This window comes from Myxocyprinus asiaticus, chromosome 24, assembly GCF_019703515.2.
Source record: "Myxocyprinus asiaticus isolate MX2 ecotype Aquarium Trade chromosome 24, UBuf_Myxa_2, whole genome shotgun sequence".
Classification (NCBI taxonomy): domain Eukaryota; kingdom Metazoa; phylum Chordata; class Actinopteri; order Cypriniformes; family Catostomidae; genus Myxocyprinus; species Myxocyprinus asiaticus.
Window position 1 is genome coordinate 19,926,124 of NC_059367.1, and position 21,050 is coordinate 19,947,173.

General features: G+C 37.6%; 1 protein-coding gene across 1 annotated transcript in view; it reads left to right on the forward strand.

Annotated features, from left to right (window-relative positions):
- LOC127414958 (monocarboxylate transporter 5-like) overlaps positions 1-21,050 on the forward strand; it is a 31,615-nt gene that overhangs the window by 5,660 nt on the left and 4,905 nt on the right. Inside the window, exons 3-10 of the mRNA XM_051653377.1 lie at positions 1,137-1,254; positions 1,434-1,560; positions 12,776-12,908; positions 13,573-13,705; positions 13,816-13,959; positions 14,095-14,256; positions 14,890-15,471; positions 20,225-20,436. Of these exons, the coding sequence (XP_051509337.1) occupies positions 1,538-1,560; positions 12,776-12,908; positions 13,573-13,705; positions 13,816-13,959; positions 14,095-14,256; positions 14,890-15,471; positions 20,225-20,436 (1,389 nt within the window). The 5' untranslated portion in view covers positions 1,137-1,254; positions 1,434-1,537. The remainder of the gene's footprint in view (positions 1-1,136; positions 1,255-1,433; positions 1,561-12,775; positions 12,909-13,572; positions 13,706-13,815; positions 13,960-14,094; positions 14,257-14,889; positions 15,472-20,224; positions 20,437-21,050) is intronic.

Genomic DNA, 21,050 nt, shown 5'->3' on the forward strand with positions numbered 1-21,050 from the left:
GATAAGAACAACATGCAGGACATCTTTAGGTCTTTTAATCAATGTTTAATTTCAACCAACTTTTTCAAGCTGTTTTTAACATCTTTTTCTTTGTTTTCTGACTGGGTAGTTCAAAAGCAAATAGATATTACACAATACATAAAAGACAAATGTACAGTATAGCCTAGCAATAATAGAGAACCCTATAAATTAAGAAATATCACACAACTTTAATGCATAACATGTCTAAACTGTGAATAACTTTAAATGCTACATATCCACAAAACTATAGATGATTTTGTTTCAGCTCTCTGCCTTTTCTATTGAATTATATAGTATAATGTTACAAAAAATTTAATTAAATATTAAATATGTTTTTCTCACTGCATACTGGGAGTCCACTAACCTAAACTGCATCATGTTTAAAGTTATTAAAGCAGCCTGCTGTGAGTCAGTCATTTTTTTGATAAAATTAAAATGGTCAATACTGTGATTAGTGTAATTTTGTTATCCTTTTAGGGTCAATATACAGTAATAAGCATTTGTCATAACATGCAGGATACTGCATTGATACAGACAGATGTAGTGGCTGTTAATGTATGAAAATCTAAATTAAACATTAACAATCTTTTTTTTTTTCCGATTTGAAGGGCTTTGATAACATATTTGTGAAAATAAAAGACGGAATTTAGATGCACATTTGAGCATGTCACTAGCATTTGTAATTTCCACCATAGCTTGCTAATTCACTAAGAGAAATAGGCAGAGTAAAAAAAGAAAAAAAGAAGAAGAAATACACAGTCAATTATTCATGTACAGCACAATTCATATACCACATGGCAACTTGCACTGCTTGACTTAATTGTAAAAACGAGTTAAAACAAGTTTGCCCGATGAAAACCACAACGTAAACACATTTGCCCAATGAAAACGTGCAGGGGATGAATCAAAGTTTTATTAAAAGTCCCCCTCGTATTTTACGCCCATGGTGGAAATGTACTTGCCAAACATTCTGTGAACGTAAGGGTTTAGAAAACAAGAAATTTTCCTTCCCTGGCTGTAATGTGACAACAACATTTAGCCTATGTCTTTACAGATACATTGAATAAGTGAGATTTATTTATACAATTCTCTCTTAAATTGAGTTTATATTTCAGCAGGAAAGGGGGTCGATATTAACAGGGGTGTCAAGTTCTACACAGATATGCCAACACAACAACTGTTAAAAAAGTTGAAAAACACTATGACTCTTCAGACCAGAAAATACAAGTTATGGTAGGTTGCTGGTTCAAAAGCAGACATCTCTAGCAATGAATAACATGCATCTCATGCATCTTTCAAGCTAAATTGTAGTAATGGATTATAATGATTAAGCAACTTGAAATTCTAGCCGCATCCATTGGTTGCAGATGTTGGGCAGGTAAGATAACTCTGAAACATTGTTTGTGTGATAGGTTCATCAAAAGCAAGATCTGCAAGTTAAGCTTCCAGTGCAGAAGATGACGTGGAATAAATAAGCTACCTGCTTGGAGTTTCTTCAATTTTCTGTGCAACGAGTATGCTACCGAAAGAACAACACAGGTAAATCTGAAGTACCAGTTATATATATATCTGGGGGTAATATTTAATTAACATTTTTAAAGTTTTTTTTAGATGGATATTTAACAGTGCTATATTATTTAAGTAATTCACAACTTTTAATTTTCAAACACAAATATTATTTGAATCAAGCAATAAATTAGTTTGAAGGAAAAAAAACGAAACAAAATAAATTATACATGTATACATTTACAAGTTTTGTTGTTGGCAAAATCACAATAAGATGGCTGAAAAGAGAGAAGTGGCATGTTGTTCAGTTTATCCTGAGGCATTACAGCTCTTTGGAAGTTGTGTCTTAACTGAGATTTACTCAGGGTAAAAAAAAAATGAACTTAAAATACTATTAAATGAATGATAACATTAATAATTTATTTATTATATAATTATTTATTAAACAAATTCTTACTAGCCGTGAATTTTGCATTATTTTTGTCCATATAATAGTGGAATTATATGGCTGTTTTTTTCCTTGCATATCAATGACTAACAACACAGGTTTTTCATTGTGTCAGTAAAGTGTAACTGCACCTCTCAGAAAAAGTCAAATACATCATCATGATTTTGTTCCTCACATATTCTTTTGATGGCTTAATGTGAGGAATATTCCACATGTATCTCACGGAGTTCTGGAGAAACAAACCTTTAGGCATCATAGATAAACATCTGATGGTGAAATTTCCACTAAGGTAAAAGATGTTTATAGATGCACAAGTAGCGGCAGATGTTAACAGACAGTTTGATTTGAATCGTGCATGTCACTTTATTTATCAAGGGTCAGATTATTATTCTCACAGTTCAATGTAAAGCATGTAATGATAGTTTTGCAAATAATGTTACCATTCAACTGGTGAATATTTTTGTTTTATTTACTCGCCGTAGTAATTTATTTTCTCACATTTGGTACGTGTCGAGTGTTAATTTTGGACCTTTTTTACATGGATATCTAACAAGTATTTACCTAAGTAGCTACCTTGACATGTATGGCTGACTGTTCTGTAAGAATCTCATAAATTGTCTGCTACCTCTCGATCTTTCTTCGCTCCTTTCTCTTTTGAACATCCGATTTTGGCTTCATTTCTGCAGATACATTAACAGACTAAGTAATGTACATTATGTGTACTCAGTTTGTACAGGGCAGATTAGGGGAACTCCCCATTTTTTTTATGGATGGAAAATGTAAAAATGTGACTTTCTATTCCAACCAATAGCGTATTATTATTATTATTATTATTATATATAATATGTTCATGATAAGATCATGGAATATCAATATAGCCTTTCTGTGGGCCCCCCTCCAGTGAGGCCCCTGTTACTCAGGTCCACCAATACCCCCAGTCCGACGACCCTAAATGCCAGTGTCCTCTAACTTAAGCCAAGTCCACACTAATATTTTTCATTTGAAAACGCATTGATTTTAATACATTAAGCCTCTCATCCTCACTGAAACCGCGTTTTCCTTCACCGAAAATGGAGACGCTTGCCAGTTTCCAAACGAAAGCGGATTAGGATGGATGTGGCCTTAGAAATAACTGTTTGAAATGACAACATTGTACTTAGGATTAATTAATAATGATACTGTTATTAGTCTTAAGGTTCTAAGGATCTAATTTCAGTTCTTGATAGCAGCCTGTGTGTGTGTTTGTGCATGTGTGTGCGTGTCTTCGAGAGAGCAAAGATACTCTGTGTTGTACTTCATTTGTTTTGTTTCTTTATTTCTTTATATTTACTTAATTATTTAAATTCATTATATAGATTTATTTTTACTTATTTCTTTACATTTTTTAAATACAGTAGCTCTTGATGTATTTTGCGTTTGCTGTTTAATTTAATGTTAAGTGCTGTATTGTCTTCACATGTTCGAGATTAGGGAATGTCTCCATTTCAAGGTCTTCAACATCATAAGACAATGTAGAAAAGCAGTAATTTTCCATTGCCTTTGCATGTTATCATAACACTTGTTGAATTGTTTTCTGGTCAGATTAAGTCAGAATGTTTTTTCCAGTGCTGATTTACCCCCCAGTCCAGCCCTGGGTAAGGGTGTAACTGGCTGACAAATTTTCTAGATAAAACCTTTACAATGCATGTACGAGAGGATGTAAATATTTTGTTGTGACTAAAAGTCTTCCATTATTGCTTAAGTCCAAAAATGCAATTAGCACTGGATTTAAAGAGGCTTTTTAGAGAGAGAGACAGAGAGAGAGTGGTGGTGAAGAATAGGGTGGACTATAGACTGCCATAGTACAACTTCCTGCCTTTGGCCTTAAACTGAAGCATTCACACATGTGATCTCAAATACATGCATGCCAGCACACACACATGCACAAACACATTCCGGGGCAGACTGTGTTAAGCACATGGAAGAAAATGTTTTCCCTTACAACACACTGGTCTAATTCATTGCCCTGTAATCCTCTAAACAGTTTCTGCATGCTTTGGCCTTTCCACTTGTCTGTCTTCTCTTTAAGAAACTGCTAACTACTTAGCAATTGAACTCATGAGCTTTACATATGATAGTGAACCACATATTTTCAGAAATACCCCCTGATTCTCCATCTGTGTGGAGGTATATTCATCTGTCAGCCATGGATCCACACAAAATAAGCATTTCCATATTAGTTTCTGTCATGATTTTTTAAGTAGAGTTCCACACACACTATGGAATCTGTTAAAGATGATGTAATTGTTTCCAGTGCTAAAATACTTTTTCTTAACCGAACATCATATGCAGAAATAAAACTAAGCCATTTGTAGGTTGATCTTCCCCAAAAATTTGAACACTGTGACTTTGTTAACAATATAACATTGTTATATTTGTTTGATCATCCCAAACAGCATGATGTAGCAATATTGGCTTGTTGTGAGAATAGGGGTCGACATTCGGTTTGGTCGACCAATAGCAGATGGGGGGATTGTTCAGAAAAACCTGTTTGAAACCAGTCATTATTTTGGCAGTTTCATTTGGTGACGTTTGTGATGCAGAAATTTCAACTTTACTGTTGGGAAAAAAGAATAAATATGTTGATATAAATACACATTTGTTGTAGTGTGTAAATGTACTTTTATGTGCTTTCAAATCATACGTTTCATCATGTTCCTCCTTCAAATAGAAAAGCTAGAAATGCTGACTCTGGCTACCCAGTATTCATATCTCAGATGATCCACCACCTCTGCAATGGGGCTTGCTGTTTGGTTAACCTAATGCCCAGTGTTTATTTAAATGAACCCACTAGCCTTTCCCTGCTGAACAAAAAAAGCAAAGCAAGTCACCAACACATGTTTTATTTCCAATGCTGGTTCACAACACAGCATGCTCATGTTTCAACTAGGCTTTTAGACCAGCAAGACTTCCTTGTTAACCAGCAATACCTGAAAAAAACATACTGGTCGATCAGCTTCATCTGGTAAGTTGAACCAGCCTAAACCAGCATTTGAATTGGGAATTGCATGCTAGTGAAGCTGGTCTTTTCAGCATGGTTGTTTGGCTCACTCTCTTGTAGACTGGCTAATATTCTAAACATGTACTAGGCATAGGTACAAGACATTCTGTAATCAGCTGCATCAGCTGTAAAGAAAGAGGTCTCGAGGCCTGATCCATAGTGAACACTTCACCACTTACTGATAACCAGTGTAAACCAGTGGCATCATCAACTTTCTTCAAATTTTAACCACTCTAAATAAATAGAACAACACACAATACCGACAACAACATGGTTCACTGCCTCCTGAGATAGAAAATGTTTAAAGATTTACACAGCACCAGATCTAAGCACACTGTAAAGTGCAGGCACTTTTTGGGTCCAAATTCTACACCAAATGCAATGCTTGCAAAAGAGATAGAAGAGTACCAATTGATGAGATTAAATAGTAACAGTAAAATGTACCTGGTAAACCTAAAAATGTGCTTGATGGGTTAACATCTAAATTAACTGGTTGTAATCATGGCAAAAAAAAATATGTTTTAAAGGTGCGCTCAGTAACTTTTGTCTTTGTGTCATCTTGGACTTGCACTGACACCTAGCAGCTAGGAAGCAGCATAATTTAAAATCAAGTTTTCAGTTTCAGATGCCATTGTAGAAATTTTGTATTCACAGTCAGCCATAATTTAATCAATCAGTGGAAGTATCAAATAACAGGATGGTTACTGAGATTAAGCGAGTAGTATTCAGCTGGTCATGTGATTCTAACATGGCAGCCCCATTTGCGGACCCTCTCCATGTAGAGTAAAACAGCTTTTATAAGGTTACTGATATGACTGGAGCCTTCATTTTAATGTGAGTGGTCATGGTTTCCTACATATAATGCAAAATTACAATTCATGTCTTTCTGGGTACAGCGCGGGACCCACTTGTTCCTGTTGCTGACGGCACGCTGCATGAGTGTTTGTAGCTTGCTAGCCTGCTTAGCATTGCTTATTCTTATACGTTCATCGTTTTATCCTTTGCCATTTTACCGCATGCTTCGGGTTTTTCCGCTTTTCTACTTTCATCTGCATGTATACCGCGCGCATCCATTTCTTTCGTTTTTTTTCTTTCTTTTTTCCACTTTTTTCCGTTTGTCTACATCTCGTGTCTCGACTGCGTGTATTCGTTTTTTTTCTCCACTGTGTTTTACACGGATTATTGCATCAATCTCAAACATCTGCTGATTAGGAACCACATTGATCTCAAAAACAAACAATTGCAGTAAGTCATAGCATCCGCTCATGTTATTGTTTCCTGCATTACATGCCACATGTTTACTATAGCTTCTTCCGTCAGCAGTCAGGGAATTACATGTAATAAATGTAATGAATTAGTCAGGCTGACGGAGAAGGTTAATGAGTTAGAGACACGCATCCGAACGCTAGTGGAGGTCAGAGAGAAAGAGAAGCCGGTAGATACTGTTATGGATGCGGGTAGTACAGCAACCAAAACACACACTTTGGTTCCGGCTGAAGAGCCCCCGCCGCAGGGCGATTGGATGACGTCTCAGCGGCATACTCGCTGAGCAAAGCAACACCACTCTCCCCTTCCTGTTAGGGTTTCCAATCAATTCTCCCCACTCAGTGATGCACCCACTGAGAATCATGTTGAAAGAGCCCTAATAATTTGTGATTCTATTGTAAGGAACGTGGAAACAGAGACTCCAGCCAACATTGTAATGCATTTCGGGGGCTCGGGCGTCTGACATCAGATCAAATTTACAAGTGCTGGCTAATGCTAAACATAGATATTCTAAAATTGTTATTCATGTCAGCACTAATGATGTCTGGCTTTGCCAGTTGGAGATCACTAGAAATAATGTTAAAGAGGTGTGTGAACTTGCAAAAATGATGTCAGACACTGTAATATGCTCTGGCCCTGAGGTTTATAGTAGATTAGTGTCACTGAATGGCTGGATGTCTGAGTGGTGTCTGGAGAGTAGCATAGGATTTATAGACAATTGGAAGAGTTTGTGTGTGTGTGTGTGTGTGTGTGTATATATATATATATATATATATATATATATATATATATATATATATATATATATATATATATATATATGGAATGCCCAATTCCCACTACTTAGTAGGTCCTTGTGGTGACACGGTTACCTCAATCCAGGTGGCAGAGGACAAGTCTCAGTTGCCTCTGCTTCTGAGACGGTCAATCCACACATCTTATCACGTGGCTTGTTGTGCATGACACCGTGGAGACTCACAGCACGGGAGGCTCATGCTACTCTCCGCGATTCACACACAACTTACCATGCGCCCCATCGAGAGTGAGAACCCCTAATCGCAACCACTCTACCCTCCCTAGCAATCGGGCCAATTTGGTTGCTTAGGAGACCTGGCTGGAGTCACTCGGCATGCCCTGGATTCAAATTCGCGACTCCAGGGGTGGTAGTCAGCATCAGTACTTGCTGAGCTACCCAGGTCCCCTACAATCTACAATCTATAACTCTTAAAAAAGCAGGATGTTCACAATCAAAAGTATCACAAGATGAGAATACAAAGACAAAAGCTATTAAAGATGTCAAAATGAAAAAGAGTGGCGATCACAGTAGGACCCACTCACCAAAAGGCAGAACTAGGGGTAATATCCCTGTTCTCCCAACTTAAATATGGATCACACTATTATCCAATGCAACTGCCGTGGGCTCAGAGCAAACTTTTCAGAATTGCAATGATTAGCTGTAATTCTCAATCCACTTGACTTTTGTGTACAAGAGACGCAGTTGTCACCTGATACTACCCTTTCTTTTAAAAACTTTACAATTTTAGATTCTTTTGGTACAAACAATAGACGTGTTTCTGGTGGAACAGCTATTTTAATTAGAAATTATGTGATACACAGATACATCACACTAAATAGCAATTTACTAGTAACAGCTGTACATCTAACCCTCCAGAGGACTATCACAGTATGCTCCATACACATTCCACCGGACATGACTATAAAGTATTAAGATCTGGCCAACCTTGTGGAGTAGCTTCCTTCCCCCTTCATACTTATGGGGGATTTTAACAGCCATAATACCTTGTGAGGTAGTAATCAGTGTAATACAAAAGGCAAGAACAACCATGCCATGTGCCTTTTAAATGATGGGTCTCAAACCTATTTACACCCTGGACATGGTACCTATTCAGCCATTGACCTCATCATCTGCCAGCCATAGCTACTACTAGATCTCTCATGGAAAGTGTGGAATGACCTCTTTCCATTTTCCACTAATCTTGACCTTCAAATGAAGAAGAGAAACTATACAAAGATGGCAACTTAAAAACGCCAACTGGTACCATTTTCAAACCTTATGCTATGAAAGGTTCAATGCAGTTCATGAGGATGATCCAGATCCTCTAAAAAATTTTACCAGCATTTTAATCTCCTTAGCAAACGATACTATTCCAAAAACTTGCAAATGATTGCCATGATTCAAGGATAACTACAAAAAGGCTATAAAAGAGTGGAAGAAAGCTGAAAGAAGATTCTTCAAAAGTCCAACAATGGAAAACCTCCTCAAAGTAAAAATAAATAGAGCACAAGCACGTAGAGTAATTAATGAGGCAAAGAAACAAAGTTGGAGACAATTTGTCTCCAATTTGACATCAAAGATTCTAACGAAAAAGATTTGGAATCTTATTCGCGGAATGAAGGGCAAGAACAGTGGACCTCAAATTCAACATATATAACATCAAGACTCAGTCTTAACTACAGCACAAGAAATTGCAAATATCATAGGCAAAACCTTTGAAAAGAACTCTTTATTTATTAGTTCTTTATTTAGAACTGCCGCCCTGTCTTTCAAACAATTCAGGCGCTGGAAAAAGGAAAGATGTTACCTTTTCATCCAATAATATGGAACCTTACAAAAGCTATTGAGGGCCATAAGCAGATCACATGATGTCTTCTTTGATTTGGATAAAGCTTACAACACGACCTGGAAGTATGGTATTTTAAAGGATCTACATCGACTTTGTTTTAGAGGACATCTACCCATTTTTATTGCCAACTTTTTGTCAAATAGACATTTTAAAGTCAGGGTAGGTAATACCCTGTTGGACAAGAGTTAGGAGTATCTCACGGAAGCATGTTATCAGTGACCTTTTTTTAGTATCAAAGTAAACAGCATTGCAAAAGTCATCGGATCAAATACTCATTGCAGTCTATATGTAGACGACATTTGTATTTGCTACAGAGGCAAATTCATTAACAGTACTGAATGAAAATCCAGCTGACAATTAATAAGGTTCAGGCCTGGTCTGTGTCCAACAGGTTTTAAGTTCTCAAAGAGTAAAAAAGTATATATGCATTTTTGCCAGTTACGCTCTCTCCATCATGACCCAGAGCTATCTATGGATAATGATCCTATCAAAGTTGTCAAGGAGACCAAATTCCTTGGAATAACCTTTGACAGTAAATTGCCTTTTATCCCTCACATAAAGATTTTAAACGATAAATGTTTTAAAGCCATGGATATTTTAAAGGTTTTAGCAAAGACTAAGTGGGGAGCAGAGAACTCAGTTCTTCTAAACCTTTACAGAATGCTGATCAGATCACATCACACTTGGACTGTGGAAGCATAGTGTATGGCTCAGCCAGGAAATCATATATCCGACTTTTGGACACAGTTCGCCATCAAGGCATACGTCTGGCACTGGGGTTCTTCAGAACATCACCCATTCAAAGCCTATATGTAGAGGCTAATGAATTATCTCATATCATGTAATTTTCTCAATATCCCAGAACCCCAATATTCATATCTGTATGAGAGAAAACCAAGGCATATCCAACCTCCTGGCCTATAGATTAACTCTTATATAGAAAACATAAAAGTTGACTTACTAGCATACTGGAACAGACATACTTCTGCAATATCCCATCCTAGAATCCTGGATTAAACAAGAAACAAAAAATCTGAAACCCATCCGAATGAATACATTCAACAACTCCTGGATATCAAAGAGATGTTTCCATCACACACACCTGTATATACAGACGGATGTGTCGGCCGCATATGTGATCAATCACACAAAAGCGGAATAAGGATCCCCAATCGGAGTTCAATTTTTACAGCAGAGGCCAATGCTATTATTCTAGCACTGGTTCACATTAAAACATCATGACAGAGATATTTCTTAATAATAACAAATTCAAAATCATGCCTTCAAGCTCTTGCATCACTCAAAAATGACCACCCAGCCCTTGTAAAGATTTGTCAGCTCTGGAGGCACAGAATTGTAATAATTAGTTTTTGCTGGGTACCTGGCCATTGTGGAATCCGAGGAAATGAACAAGCAGACCCAGCTGCTAAAGAAGCACTTTCTGCAGATCTTAAAAAATGCTCCATACCACCCTCAGATCTGAAATCTACCATAATCTCTTACATAATCAACAAATGGCAAACTGAATGGGATCAATGCATTACAAACAAATTCCATGAAAACATCCCTGTAGTGGGCAAAAGACGCATCTTTAATTTCAGTAATCACTGGGATCAGATAATTTACACCTGTTGCCTAATAGGACAATCCAGACTCGCACATATGTTCTTAATATCAGATAAAGATCCAGCATTATGCACCGCATGCCAGAATCCTCTATCCTTGAAACATATTTTATTGGATTGTGCTGGATTTATTTCTTTTAGGAAATTACTTTACTCAGCAAACACCTTTGAAGAGATTTTTAACAAAGTCAACACTGAATCAGTTTTAGAGTTTTTATTGAAAATACTTTTTAAAAACCTTATATAGTTTTTTTTTATTTTTTTAATTACTCTACCTTTGAATATATTTTAACTTGTTTTTCACCATAAGAATAGCTTTGGAAGCTGGCATGGCGTAAAATCACTAAATAACTAACAATTCATGTCTTTAGGAGTTAAACCTTTTCAATGAGGAAAAAATTACTGAGTGCACCTTCAGTAAGACTAAATCAACCTGAATTGTGTCATGTTACACAATCAAAAGTAATTTTAGATTAAGTAGAATTAGATGCTTTAAGGAGTTTAAAGTTCTCCCAAAAAGTCTCAGGACTTTTTCTTCTGTGGAGCACAAACAAAATATTTTGAAAAATGTATTACTGTAGGTGTTTTTGTCCATACAATTTAACTCAACGGTGTCCAAAACTGTCAAGATCCAAAAAGGGCATAAAGGCAAAATAAAAGTAATGCATACACCTCGAGTGATTTAATCCATGTCTTCTGAAGAAATATGATTGCTTTGGGTGAGAAACAGACCAAAATGTAATTCCTTATTCACTATAAATCTTGACATCTGCAGTCTCCTTGGTGCATTCACGAGAGAAGATCATTCACACCCTTCCTCGCATTTTACGCATATGCAGAGTGCTGTTCACAAACCAGAGACAGTGTTGTCAGGGTCGCAGTTTTCATGCCCAGTTGGGCTATTTTGAAAATGCAGATGCTATCTTAAATGATATAGTTCTGGGTTCAGTTTTTTTTTTTTTTTCAAATGTACCATGGTTGCTTAAAGGTTGATGGTAAAATTCAACGTCTCATTGATGTACAATGATAACGTGATAGATGTCATTGATGTTTTTATCCAAAGAGACAAAACCTTGCTCTACAAGTTGAGCTATAGGAACACTAATAAAATTGTCAAGATTTATAGTGAATTAGGGCTTAAAAAAAATGTTTCTCCCCAATTTGGAATGTGCTCTAAGTCCTCATGGTGGCGTAGTGACTTGCCTCAATCCGGGTGGCAAAGGACGAATCTCAGTTGCCTCCGCATCTGAGAGAGTCAATCCGCGCATCTTATCACGTGGCTTGTTGAGCGTGTTACCGTGGAGACATAGCGCGTATGGAGGCTTCACGCTATTCTCCACGGCATCCTCGCACAACTGGAGGTTACCTCATGTGACTCTACTCTCCCTAGCAACCAGGCCAATTTGGTTGCTTAGGAGACCTGGATGGAGTCACTCAGCACACCTTGGATTCGAACTCACGACTCCAAGGGTGATAGTCAGCTTTACTCGCTGAGCTACCCAGGCCCCCAGGACTTAAATTTGTATATGTTTCACACACAAAGTGATTGTATCACTTCAGAAGACATGGATCATGAGTTTTAAAAATAAAAAATACAAATAAAAAATCTTGTTAAACTAATTTCTGTCTTGGATGGTACTTTTCTAATGCAATTGAAAATTTAAAGCAGCACTTTTCGTGTTACTGTCTCCTTAAGATGAATCGCTTATGTTGTATCCTTCCTCATTTTGTAAATTGCATTGGATAGAAGCGTCTGCTAAATTATAAATGTAAATGAAAAATGTAAATGGATTATTCTGTGTCATATGGATAATTTTATGCTACCTTTGTGCCATTTTTGGAGCTAGAAAGCTTTGAACCTTATTGATTTACATTGTATGGACAAAAAAACAAACAAAAAAAAAACATTGATTTCTTCAAAATATATTTGTGTTCTGCAGAAGAAACAAAGTCCTACGAGTTTAGGATGGCATGAGTGTGAGTAAATGATGAGAGAATGATCATTTTTAAATAAACAATCCCTTTAAGGTAACAATTGCATGTTGCTACTTTTTACAGTGTAAATCAAAATGAAAAACAGCTAGTTTATTTGGACATGGCTGTCTATGTTCAGAAGATGAAGAGGAAGAACATTTGTTTAGAGTCTGATGATAATTGTGATACTGAACTTATGAAGTTTTATCACTCACTAGTTAATATTAAGTGGATGTTTTGATGGTTTCAGTGAAGGCAAGGCAGCCAAAACCCCCCACTATGAAAAAAAAGTAAAGTCAATGGAGAAGGAAAAGGAGGAGGTTGTGTACGTGGACCCACCAGATGGCGGTTGGGGTTGGATGGTGGTTCTGCATTGTTTCCTGGTATGTTTTCATTCCCACTATTATATATGCTGATTTAGGGCTTCTTTCCCATAATACAAAATGATTTGTCACAGAGAAAGCATAAAATCATAGTTTTGAAATTATTAGAATTTTATTAAATGTGCTGTAAGCTTTTTTTTTTTTTTTTTTTTTTTTTTTCATGGAAAGGAATGCAAAAACATGTCGCACTCCTTGAAAGATATTCATGAAATAAGTGTTGTGAGATATCTCTCCGGTCTCTGTGACAGCTCTAGACTCTGTAAACAGTAAACAAAAATGTGTCCGTGGTCTGCGGTCAATGACGCTTTCTGCCTGTCAATCATTTTGCGCATTCTCTTAGTATTGTAGTTGCAATGAATTACTGAAGCTTAAAGCCATTTTTTATGCCATGTTGTTCATAACAGTTGTCAGTTGAGGGTGCTTTTTTACTGCTGTTGTTTTTGACAACCGTTTCTGCTCGATATCTGTCTCAGTAAAGCTCATTTGATATCTTCGGAGTGCGGGGTTTTGGAAAGAGGGGGCGTGGCTAATCCAATGGCTCAGCTTGTGGAAATTCTAGAATGGCTAAAATCGCTTACAGCACCTTTAGTTTGAATTCAATGTGAACATGATTGAATTGAATTAAACGGAACTGGATCAGAACTGCTGTTGGGGTGATTTGCAGGTGAATGTGTTGGTAATGGGCACACTGAAGAGCTTCGGGATCTTCTTTGTGGCACTGCAGGATGAGTTTGGAAGCTCGTCAGAGAGCATCAGCTGGATTGGATCTATTATGTCCAGCCTCAGGCTCTCCGGAGGTACAGTCACCATAGAAACCATCCTTGATCCAAAGGGTCAACTCACAATCCAAAATCAGATTCTGTCACATAAAGCGGTCATGAACTCAGTTTGGTTTGTGACTCATTAGGTCCGTTGGCTTCAGTGGCCTGTGCCAAGCTGGGCAACAGGGTTACCTCTCTACTGGGGGCAGTTCTCGTCAGCACCGGCTTTCTCACCAGCATATTTGCTAACAGCGTGGTGTACCTTTACATTAGCATGGGGCTGATTGTAGGTGAGTTTTTATTTTATTTTATTTTTTCAAAATATACAGATATTATAAATTAGAGTACATATCTGAAGGTTAACAAAGAGACGATATCATTACAAACATTGTCTGATATCATTATTGAAACTTTGTACTTTCCAGGTCTTGGGTTTGCTCTTCTTTATCAGGCCACATCTGTTGTAATAGTGACGTATTTCCGAAAGAGGCTGGCAACTGCATATTCTATTGGACGCTCTGGCATGGGTCTGACCTTTGCCCTTGCTCCTTTCACTCAACTGCTTTTGGATCAGTATGCTTGGCAGGGTAATTGGGTTTCAGCCCTATTATTCTAAAAATTGTAATGCAATACACAGTGTGCATCTTTCACTGATTCATGCTTTATATATTCATCAGTCAATGTATTTCCACAATAATATATTATTGTATATCTATGCTTTTTAGAGACAGCCTTAAGCTATCATGCTGTACACTACCAGTCAAAAGTTTGGACACAGTTAACTGTTTATTTCTCATGATTTTAGAAACCTAAATCTAAAGGCTTAAATGATTGAAATTACTTTTGTACAAGACAAATATAAAGACTAAAATCACGTCAGTTGACGTGATAATGATGGAAAAGCAGCCATGAAGTGCCCAGCATACATTGGAACTACTTTAATAGTATTTAAAAAGCATTACAGATGAATACTTCATGACGTTGGTTAAGAGAATGCCCAGAGTGTGCAGATCTATTATCTAGGGAAATGTTTAGCTGACTTCAAAGAATCTAAAATATAAGAGATTTTTAATTTTTTGACTCTATATAATTTCTCATACTTCCATTTTTGTTATTCCATAGATTTGATGACTTTATTTTTATTTTCTAATGTGTAAAATAGTTATAATAAACAATAAGTAGGAGTGTACAAACTTTTCAAATGTCTCTTATGTGACAAGGAGCTCTGTTGATTTTGGGTGGTCTGATGCTGAACCTGGTGGCCTCTGGGATGCTTCTGCGGCCCATTAATATTAGACCTGCAGACTCTCCCACCTTAAACTCCAGCCTTCATAAAGGCTCTCCTGGAACTGACAAAGACCCTCTTAAGAACAGCCTGAATGGCAACACATCTGTGTCCAATGGCATCTCCAAAATGGACAGCACACCCTCCATTCAGAGGGATACCCTTATCATAGAGAACCCAGCACATGGGCAGAACATTCCCCCACATTTGGAACTAACCAAACCCATCCAGAATGGGGTAAATGGAACAGATAGCAGCCAAATTAACTCGTTCCCAGGGATGAACTGGGTTTCTCCTGTGGATACTTTACTTGAGAAGACCAGAACAGAAAATCTCCCTGTAAATCCCCAAAAAGTGTTTGACTTCTCGCTGTTGAAGAACCCTTTCTTTTGCATCTACACCTGGTCGGTGATCTTCAGTCAGCTGGCCTATTTTATCCCTTACTTCCATTTGTCTGCAAGGGCCCGGAACTTGGGCATCGACCCCATGGATGCTTCCTTCATTATCTCTGTGGCTGGTGAGTCTTGTTTCCTCATATTACCTTTGATCAACCTCTGTAACCCTAGAGTCTTGTTTTTCCACTGTCATCTATTTTAAGTAAATATGCTTTTCACATGGAATTTTGCATTGGCAGAGTTAATAGATTGGTAACAAAGGTTACATGATAATTCAAATTAAAAAGTGACCCATTGCAAAAACCTGTACTCTAGTCAGCAGGTTTGTTATAGCTGTTCTCTGGCTGAAACCGTTCAACTGTACACTAATATTGTGTAACAGAAGAAAAAATCAATAGGATCTAAGCAGTGCTGATCTATGCAAAACTGTAGACAAAAGACCATGCAATGATAGCCCTAGTGGAAAGCAAGTTATTGGGGGAGCCAAAGAGATACATTTTGTCAAACTCATCAGTGCTGTATTCCAGGAAGGGCAAAAAGCCATATCTGAAAGATGCACTATGGCCATTGTGCTCTGCAGCCAGATATGCTTAAATATGGGGTTTTAAGGATTGATGCAAAAATGCAGACAATTTCACATTGATTATTTGTGAGCAGTGTAAAATCAGCAGTGTTATGTAATGACTGCTATTACATAAAAGCTGAACTTTGGCCCAGTGGCCAAAACCAGTGTGTTTGTAATATTCAACAATTAAGCCACACTGAATGAAAAATTTGAAACAATAATACACCCCCAGACTATTGAGTTTACCCAAATGTGCTACATTAGAGGGATTTTGGTATATTTCCATTTTCAGTTATATTTTACATATAGAAATAGTTTTGGAAAATTGAATGCCCTGTAGTGTGACCTACTTTATTCAAATAAACAGCATTTTGCAAATTCTTTTATAATTATTATGCATGCAGCTTTTATGATGTTCTAAACATGTCCCTTCCCCAATGCCCTCCCACCTGCATTACAAAAATAATTTCACATCGGACACAGGGTGAGTAGGTAACTAAAGCTCAGGCCATTGAAAGCTGCCTCTCGTGGCAGGTCACTTACTGTTGGTGAGCCGAGGGAAGTCGCTAAGCAACAACCCAAGAAGCTGCCATGAGGCTTCCTAGTCCCATGCCCAGTTCTGAAGTGGCTAACATTTTGTGGAGCGCTACTGAGGCAGCAATGCAGACAAAAGCAATTGTGGAGCCGAGCCAAGCACATTTTGTGTTTTAATGAGCTGTTAGCGATCAGACATGCATTTGGGCTCTCTGTTCCTCAGTGTGGACTCGCTGTCCCTATCCGATGTAGTGGGAACATTGCATTCGTCCAATCCTTTTGTATCCACTAAGTGAAGTCCACAAAGGCACAAACACCTGTCACATGCCCGATTACCCAGTAAAAGTCCCTTCTAAACTACAGAGATTTAGGGACTGGGCACCATCATTTAAAGACAGCTTGCAACTTTTTGTCACTGAGACTGTATTGAAGTTTCATTGTGCAAAGCATGACAGGAACAGCTGTGAAACTCAATGGCCCTGCTGAGATTTAAATACACAAACAAATCACAAAATGTCATTGGGTCCAAGTGAGGCACATCAGAACATCACTTTTAGTGGCTCACTGAGGACATGCAAACATTGAACAGCTGTTTTGTTTTATGTCTGGTCAGCAATAAATTACCCCACATGTGTATGAATTGTAGCATCAGCTCAAGCCATCACTAGTGTTGGAGTTTGGTTTTTTAGCTTTTCAGTATCATAGATCATGCCAGCACCTCTGGGGGTGTGTGGGTTTTGTGCAGACATATATGCTGAGGTTCAAAACTCTGAGACCATAGTGGAAATCTGTCACTGGGTAAGTTCCTAAATAAGTTAATGCCTTACATGAATTACTGGCGTCTTCAAAAATGTTATTAAAGGGGCCATGTCATGAGGGAAAACATTTCCTTGATATTTTGACATATAATAGGTCATTTTACTATAAAAACAAACTGTAAATGTCAGAACTCAATACTTAATCCCCAATGCAATAAAAGCATTTATTGAAACCAAGCTGCAAAAACACCTCGTTCTCTACTTCCACAACTTCTCTACTTCACTAGGGGGCCCATTAATTCATGACTGCCTCTACATTAACATCATCACTGCTTACTTTACATCATCGCACCCTTGGCCCCTCCCACTGCTGCTCAGTTTGTAAACAGAGAGAGAACCAGACAGACAGGCCTAGTTTGGCCTACTAACTATTCCTGAATGCCATAGGGGACCCATCTGGACTACTGTGAATAATTTTTGTGTATAAAAATGCACTAGACAGATGTCGTTGACCTTGCCATGACCTTGTACACCAAATGTGTGTGTGAGTCTTGTTTCATCGTGCTTTGGATTATGAATGTACTTTTTTTTCCAGCTCATATCAGCGTGGATTGCTTGTAAACCAATCATAATACAATTCAAACTTAGCAAAGGAACTGTTATTGAAGGGTGGGGCAGTTTAAAACACTATTGGACCCAATCGCTAAACCGTGGGTAAACAGTTTCATTCATGAATATTTCAAATGTCATGACTGTTTAGTTTATGGTGCTGCTGTGCTTGAGTGAACAGTTTAATTTATTCTGATGCAATGTGCTGGATGTGCGTTATGTGTAAACCCTGAAATTTAGTTTTATAATGTTGTGGAGCTTGTTCATTCTCTTCCGACTAAGTTTCAAATATGACTGTATTCGAGGGCTGCACAATGTTAGCCAGTCATTACAGAGAGCGTTTACGTTTGAAATTTTATGAAGGCGCTTAGGCCAAAACCAAATATTTCAGACAGAGGGCAAGAGACATGGTGGAAAATGATAATATATTACTAAATTATTACTGTTTTGGTGAAAAAAACAACTTTACTAACATTATCAGTGGACCTCAGGGAAGATAACAAAATTAAGAAAAAAAAGAGTGTGTCATGACCCCTTTAAAAAAATCTAAAATATAGGGTCTGTACATTTATAAACTAGTATACACATTAGTTATTAATTGAATAATCTGTGACACCCTTTATAAATTGAAAGATCGCATGATCAGCAGTGAGTGTCACACTTTGGATCTGTTGTTTATTTATTAATCTGTAGAACAGTGCTGCCTCAGGTCTTTTCCTGGTCTGTTCAATAAAGCTCTGCCACACACGAACACTGAATTGACACACATTCTGACTGCATCATAGACAACAACAAATACTAAGCAGCTCTGAGAAAGCTTTGTACAACACAGCATAAAATGTTATCATACCTGTTCTCTACTGTCTTTTTTTGGACTGAAAAACAGATTGTGCCAGAGGCTTTAACCAAAATAATGTGAATAATGCTAAGCATGCAGATTTTAAGAATATAGGGTTGTTTCAAGGAGTAGTCTACCCAAAAACAAAAATTATGTCAACATTTACTAGCCCTCATGTTGTTCCAAACTTTTCTGCCTTTTTTTTTCTTCTTCTGTGTAACACAAAAGGAGTCATTTTGAAGAATGTACACACTCCTTTTCTCCATCATACAACAGTTCACTAAAAGTTACTAAAAAAGCACCATACAACTTGTGTGTTATATTCCATGTCTGTTGAACCCATACAATAGCTTTGAGTAAGGAACAAAGCAAGCATCTGCCCCTCAGCCAGAGCTCACAAATCTCATTCACACTTACGTACAAATTGAAATATGGTGCTTTAGGTGCATTGCACCAGGTTTAAAGTCACTGACTACATTGACACCACTAGTATTTGCATATGGCGTAACCAAATAAGAGCTACAATGGAGGGTAAGATTTACAATGAACAACGACTTAAATTTTGGTCTGTTCGTCACAAAAATCAGTAGCACACAAGTTGTATGGACTACTTTTATGATACTTTTATAAAGTTTTTGGTGTTTTATGGCGTTTGCAGCCCAGACTGGTCTCACAAGCTGCTTCTGAAACAGCATACTGTCACTGTATGTACTGCATTTAATGATGGACGCACTTATCTGCCGGCAGAACAGTTCATTCTTTTAGGTATGTATGCGGGTAGTATGAACAGGTTAATATACTTCATCCTTGGATAAGGGCATTGTCTTGTGACATGAAAACACCATTTAAGCACAAGGAACAATTATCTTGAGATATATATATATATATATATATCACTTATATTTGAGAAGAGCCATCTGACTTGTGGTTCACCACCATTCTTTTAAATCCAGCATTTTGAACATGACTTTCCCTCAGCTGCCAAGGGATTATGGGATTGTATAGTGTCCAGTCAAACCGCAATTCAAAGTCTTGCCGGAAATTGTAGGTCATCCGGGCTAGGGTTAGGGTGAGTAAGTTCTTCAGCTGAAATCAGTCTGTGCTTACTGAAATTTGAACCATTGCCCCCAGTGGCTGAAGCTGGAAGTGTTGCTGAACGAATGAGCACATGTGAGCTCCAGTTTTGGAGGGAAATGTCCACAGAGTGGCACCAAAAACAAGTTGTATTTTAAGTTGTAAATGATGTAATACAGTCAGCAGAAATGCATTTTATATTAACCATATGCCCAAACCCCAAACCTAAACCTAACTGTCAGTGGAATTAAAATATAATCTTAGAGGGAAAATGCAACCTCCAAATTGCACTCATCATCGATTATTTATGCATAATTACTTCCTGGTATCCATGGGACCAGATACCGGTCTCCAAACTCAGAGAATTACTCAAAACATTTAGAGTCCTTGTAGTGACTTGTAGTCACTAAAAAAAGAGGATTACTCTTTAGTATGGGAGTTCATTAGTTCATCAGTTCAATCAACAATGAGTTAATTAAACACTTTCTTTCTCACAGGTATAACAGAGACAGTGGCCCAGCTCGCATCTGGCTGGGTGACCGACAGGAATCTGATTCACAAATATCACTACCATAAGGCCTACCTCATCCTGTGCGGTGTTGTTAATCTTCTGTCCCCTTTGGCCACTTCCTACATTTTGCTCATGGTCTACGCTGTCTTCTTTGCCATCTTCTGTGGGGGGTACATGGCCCTCATACTTCCTGTGCTGGTGAGTACCAGTAGGCCTAAATTTTCTTTCTTTTTCATTGTTTTGGCTCTGAGGTGACTTTCAGGCAATGTTTCCAGCAACTATATTGTAAGTTAATAAAGACGTTATAAAGACGATAGATCTGTTTCAAACCTTGTCATTACGTCTTGCTGTTTTTCACCTAAATATGGTCAGTTTGGAGAGTTATGTTGACAGTACTGCTCAGTAAAAATACACACCTTGTCAAAAAGTTTGTGTATTGCTTCCTTCACTCTAGTCATTACATGTGGTCGAAGGTCTTCTTTCTTGTATATCGATATGCCTGTACTGCACTGTATCTCTATGAAGGATAGTGTAAAGAGAGAGAGGAATAGATTGACTGGCAGCACTGCTGTAAGCATTGGCACTCATTCCTCTGAAAGGAATCTAAGGTTTAACCTTTCAAATATTTTTTTAGACAAAGTTAGTACATAAATCCACTCGGGGGGAAAAGACTGTTGAGATTCTGTCGCCAACATGTTTCATCTTAAAGCTGATGTGTAACTTTTTCAGTGTTAAAATACTTTCTCCTTGTCTTTGCATATTAAGCTGGAAAACTATAAGTAAGCCATTCATTGATTGATTTTCTTGAAAGC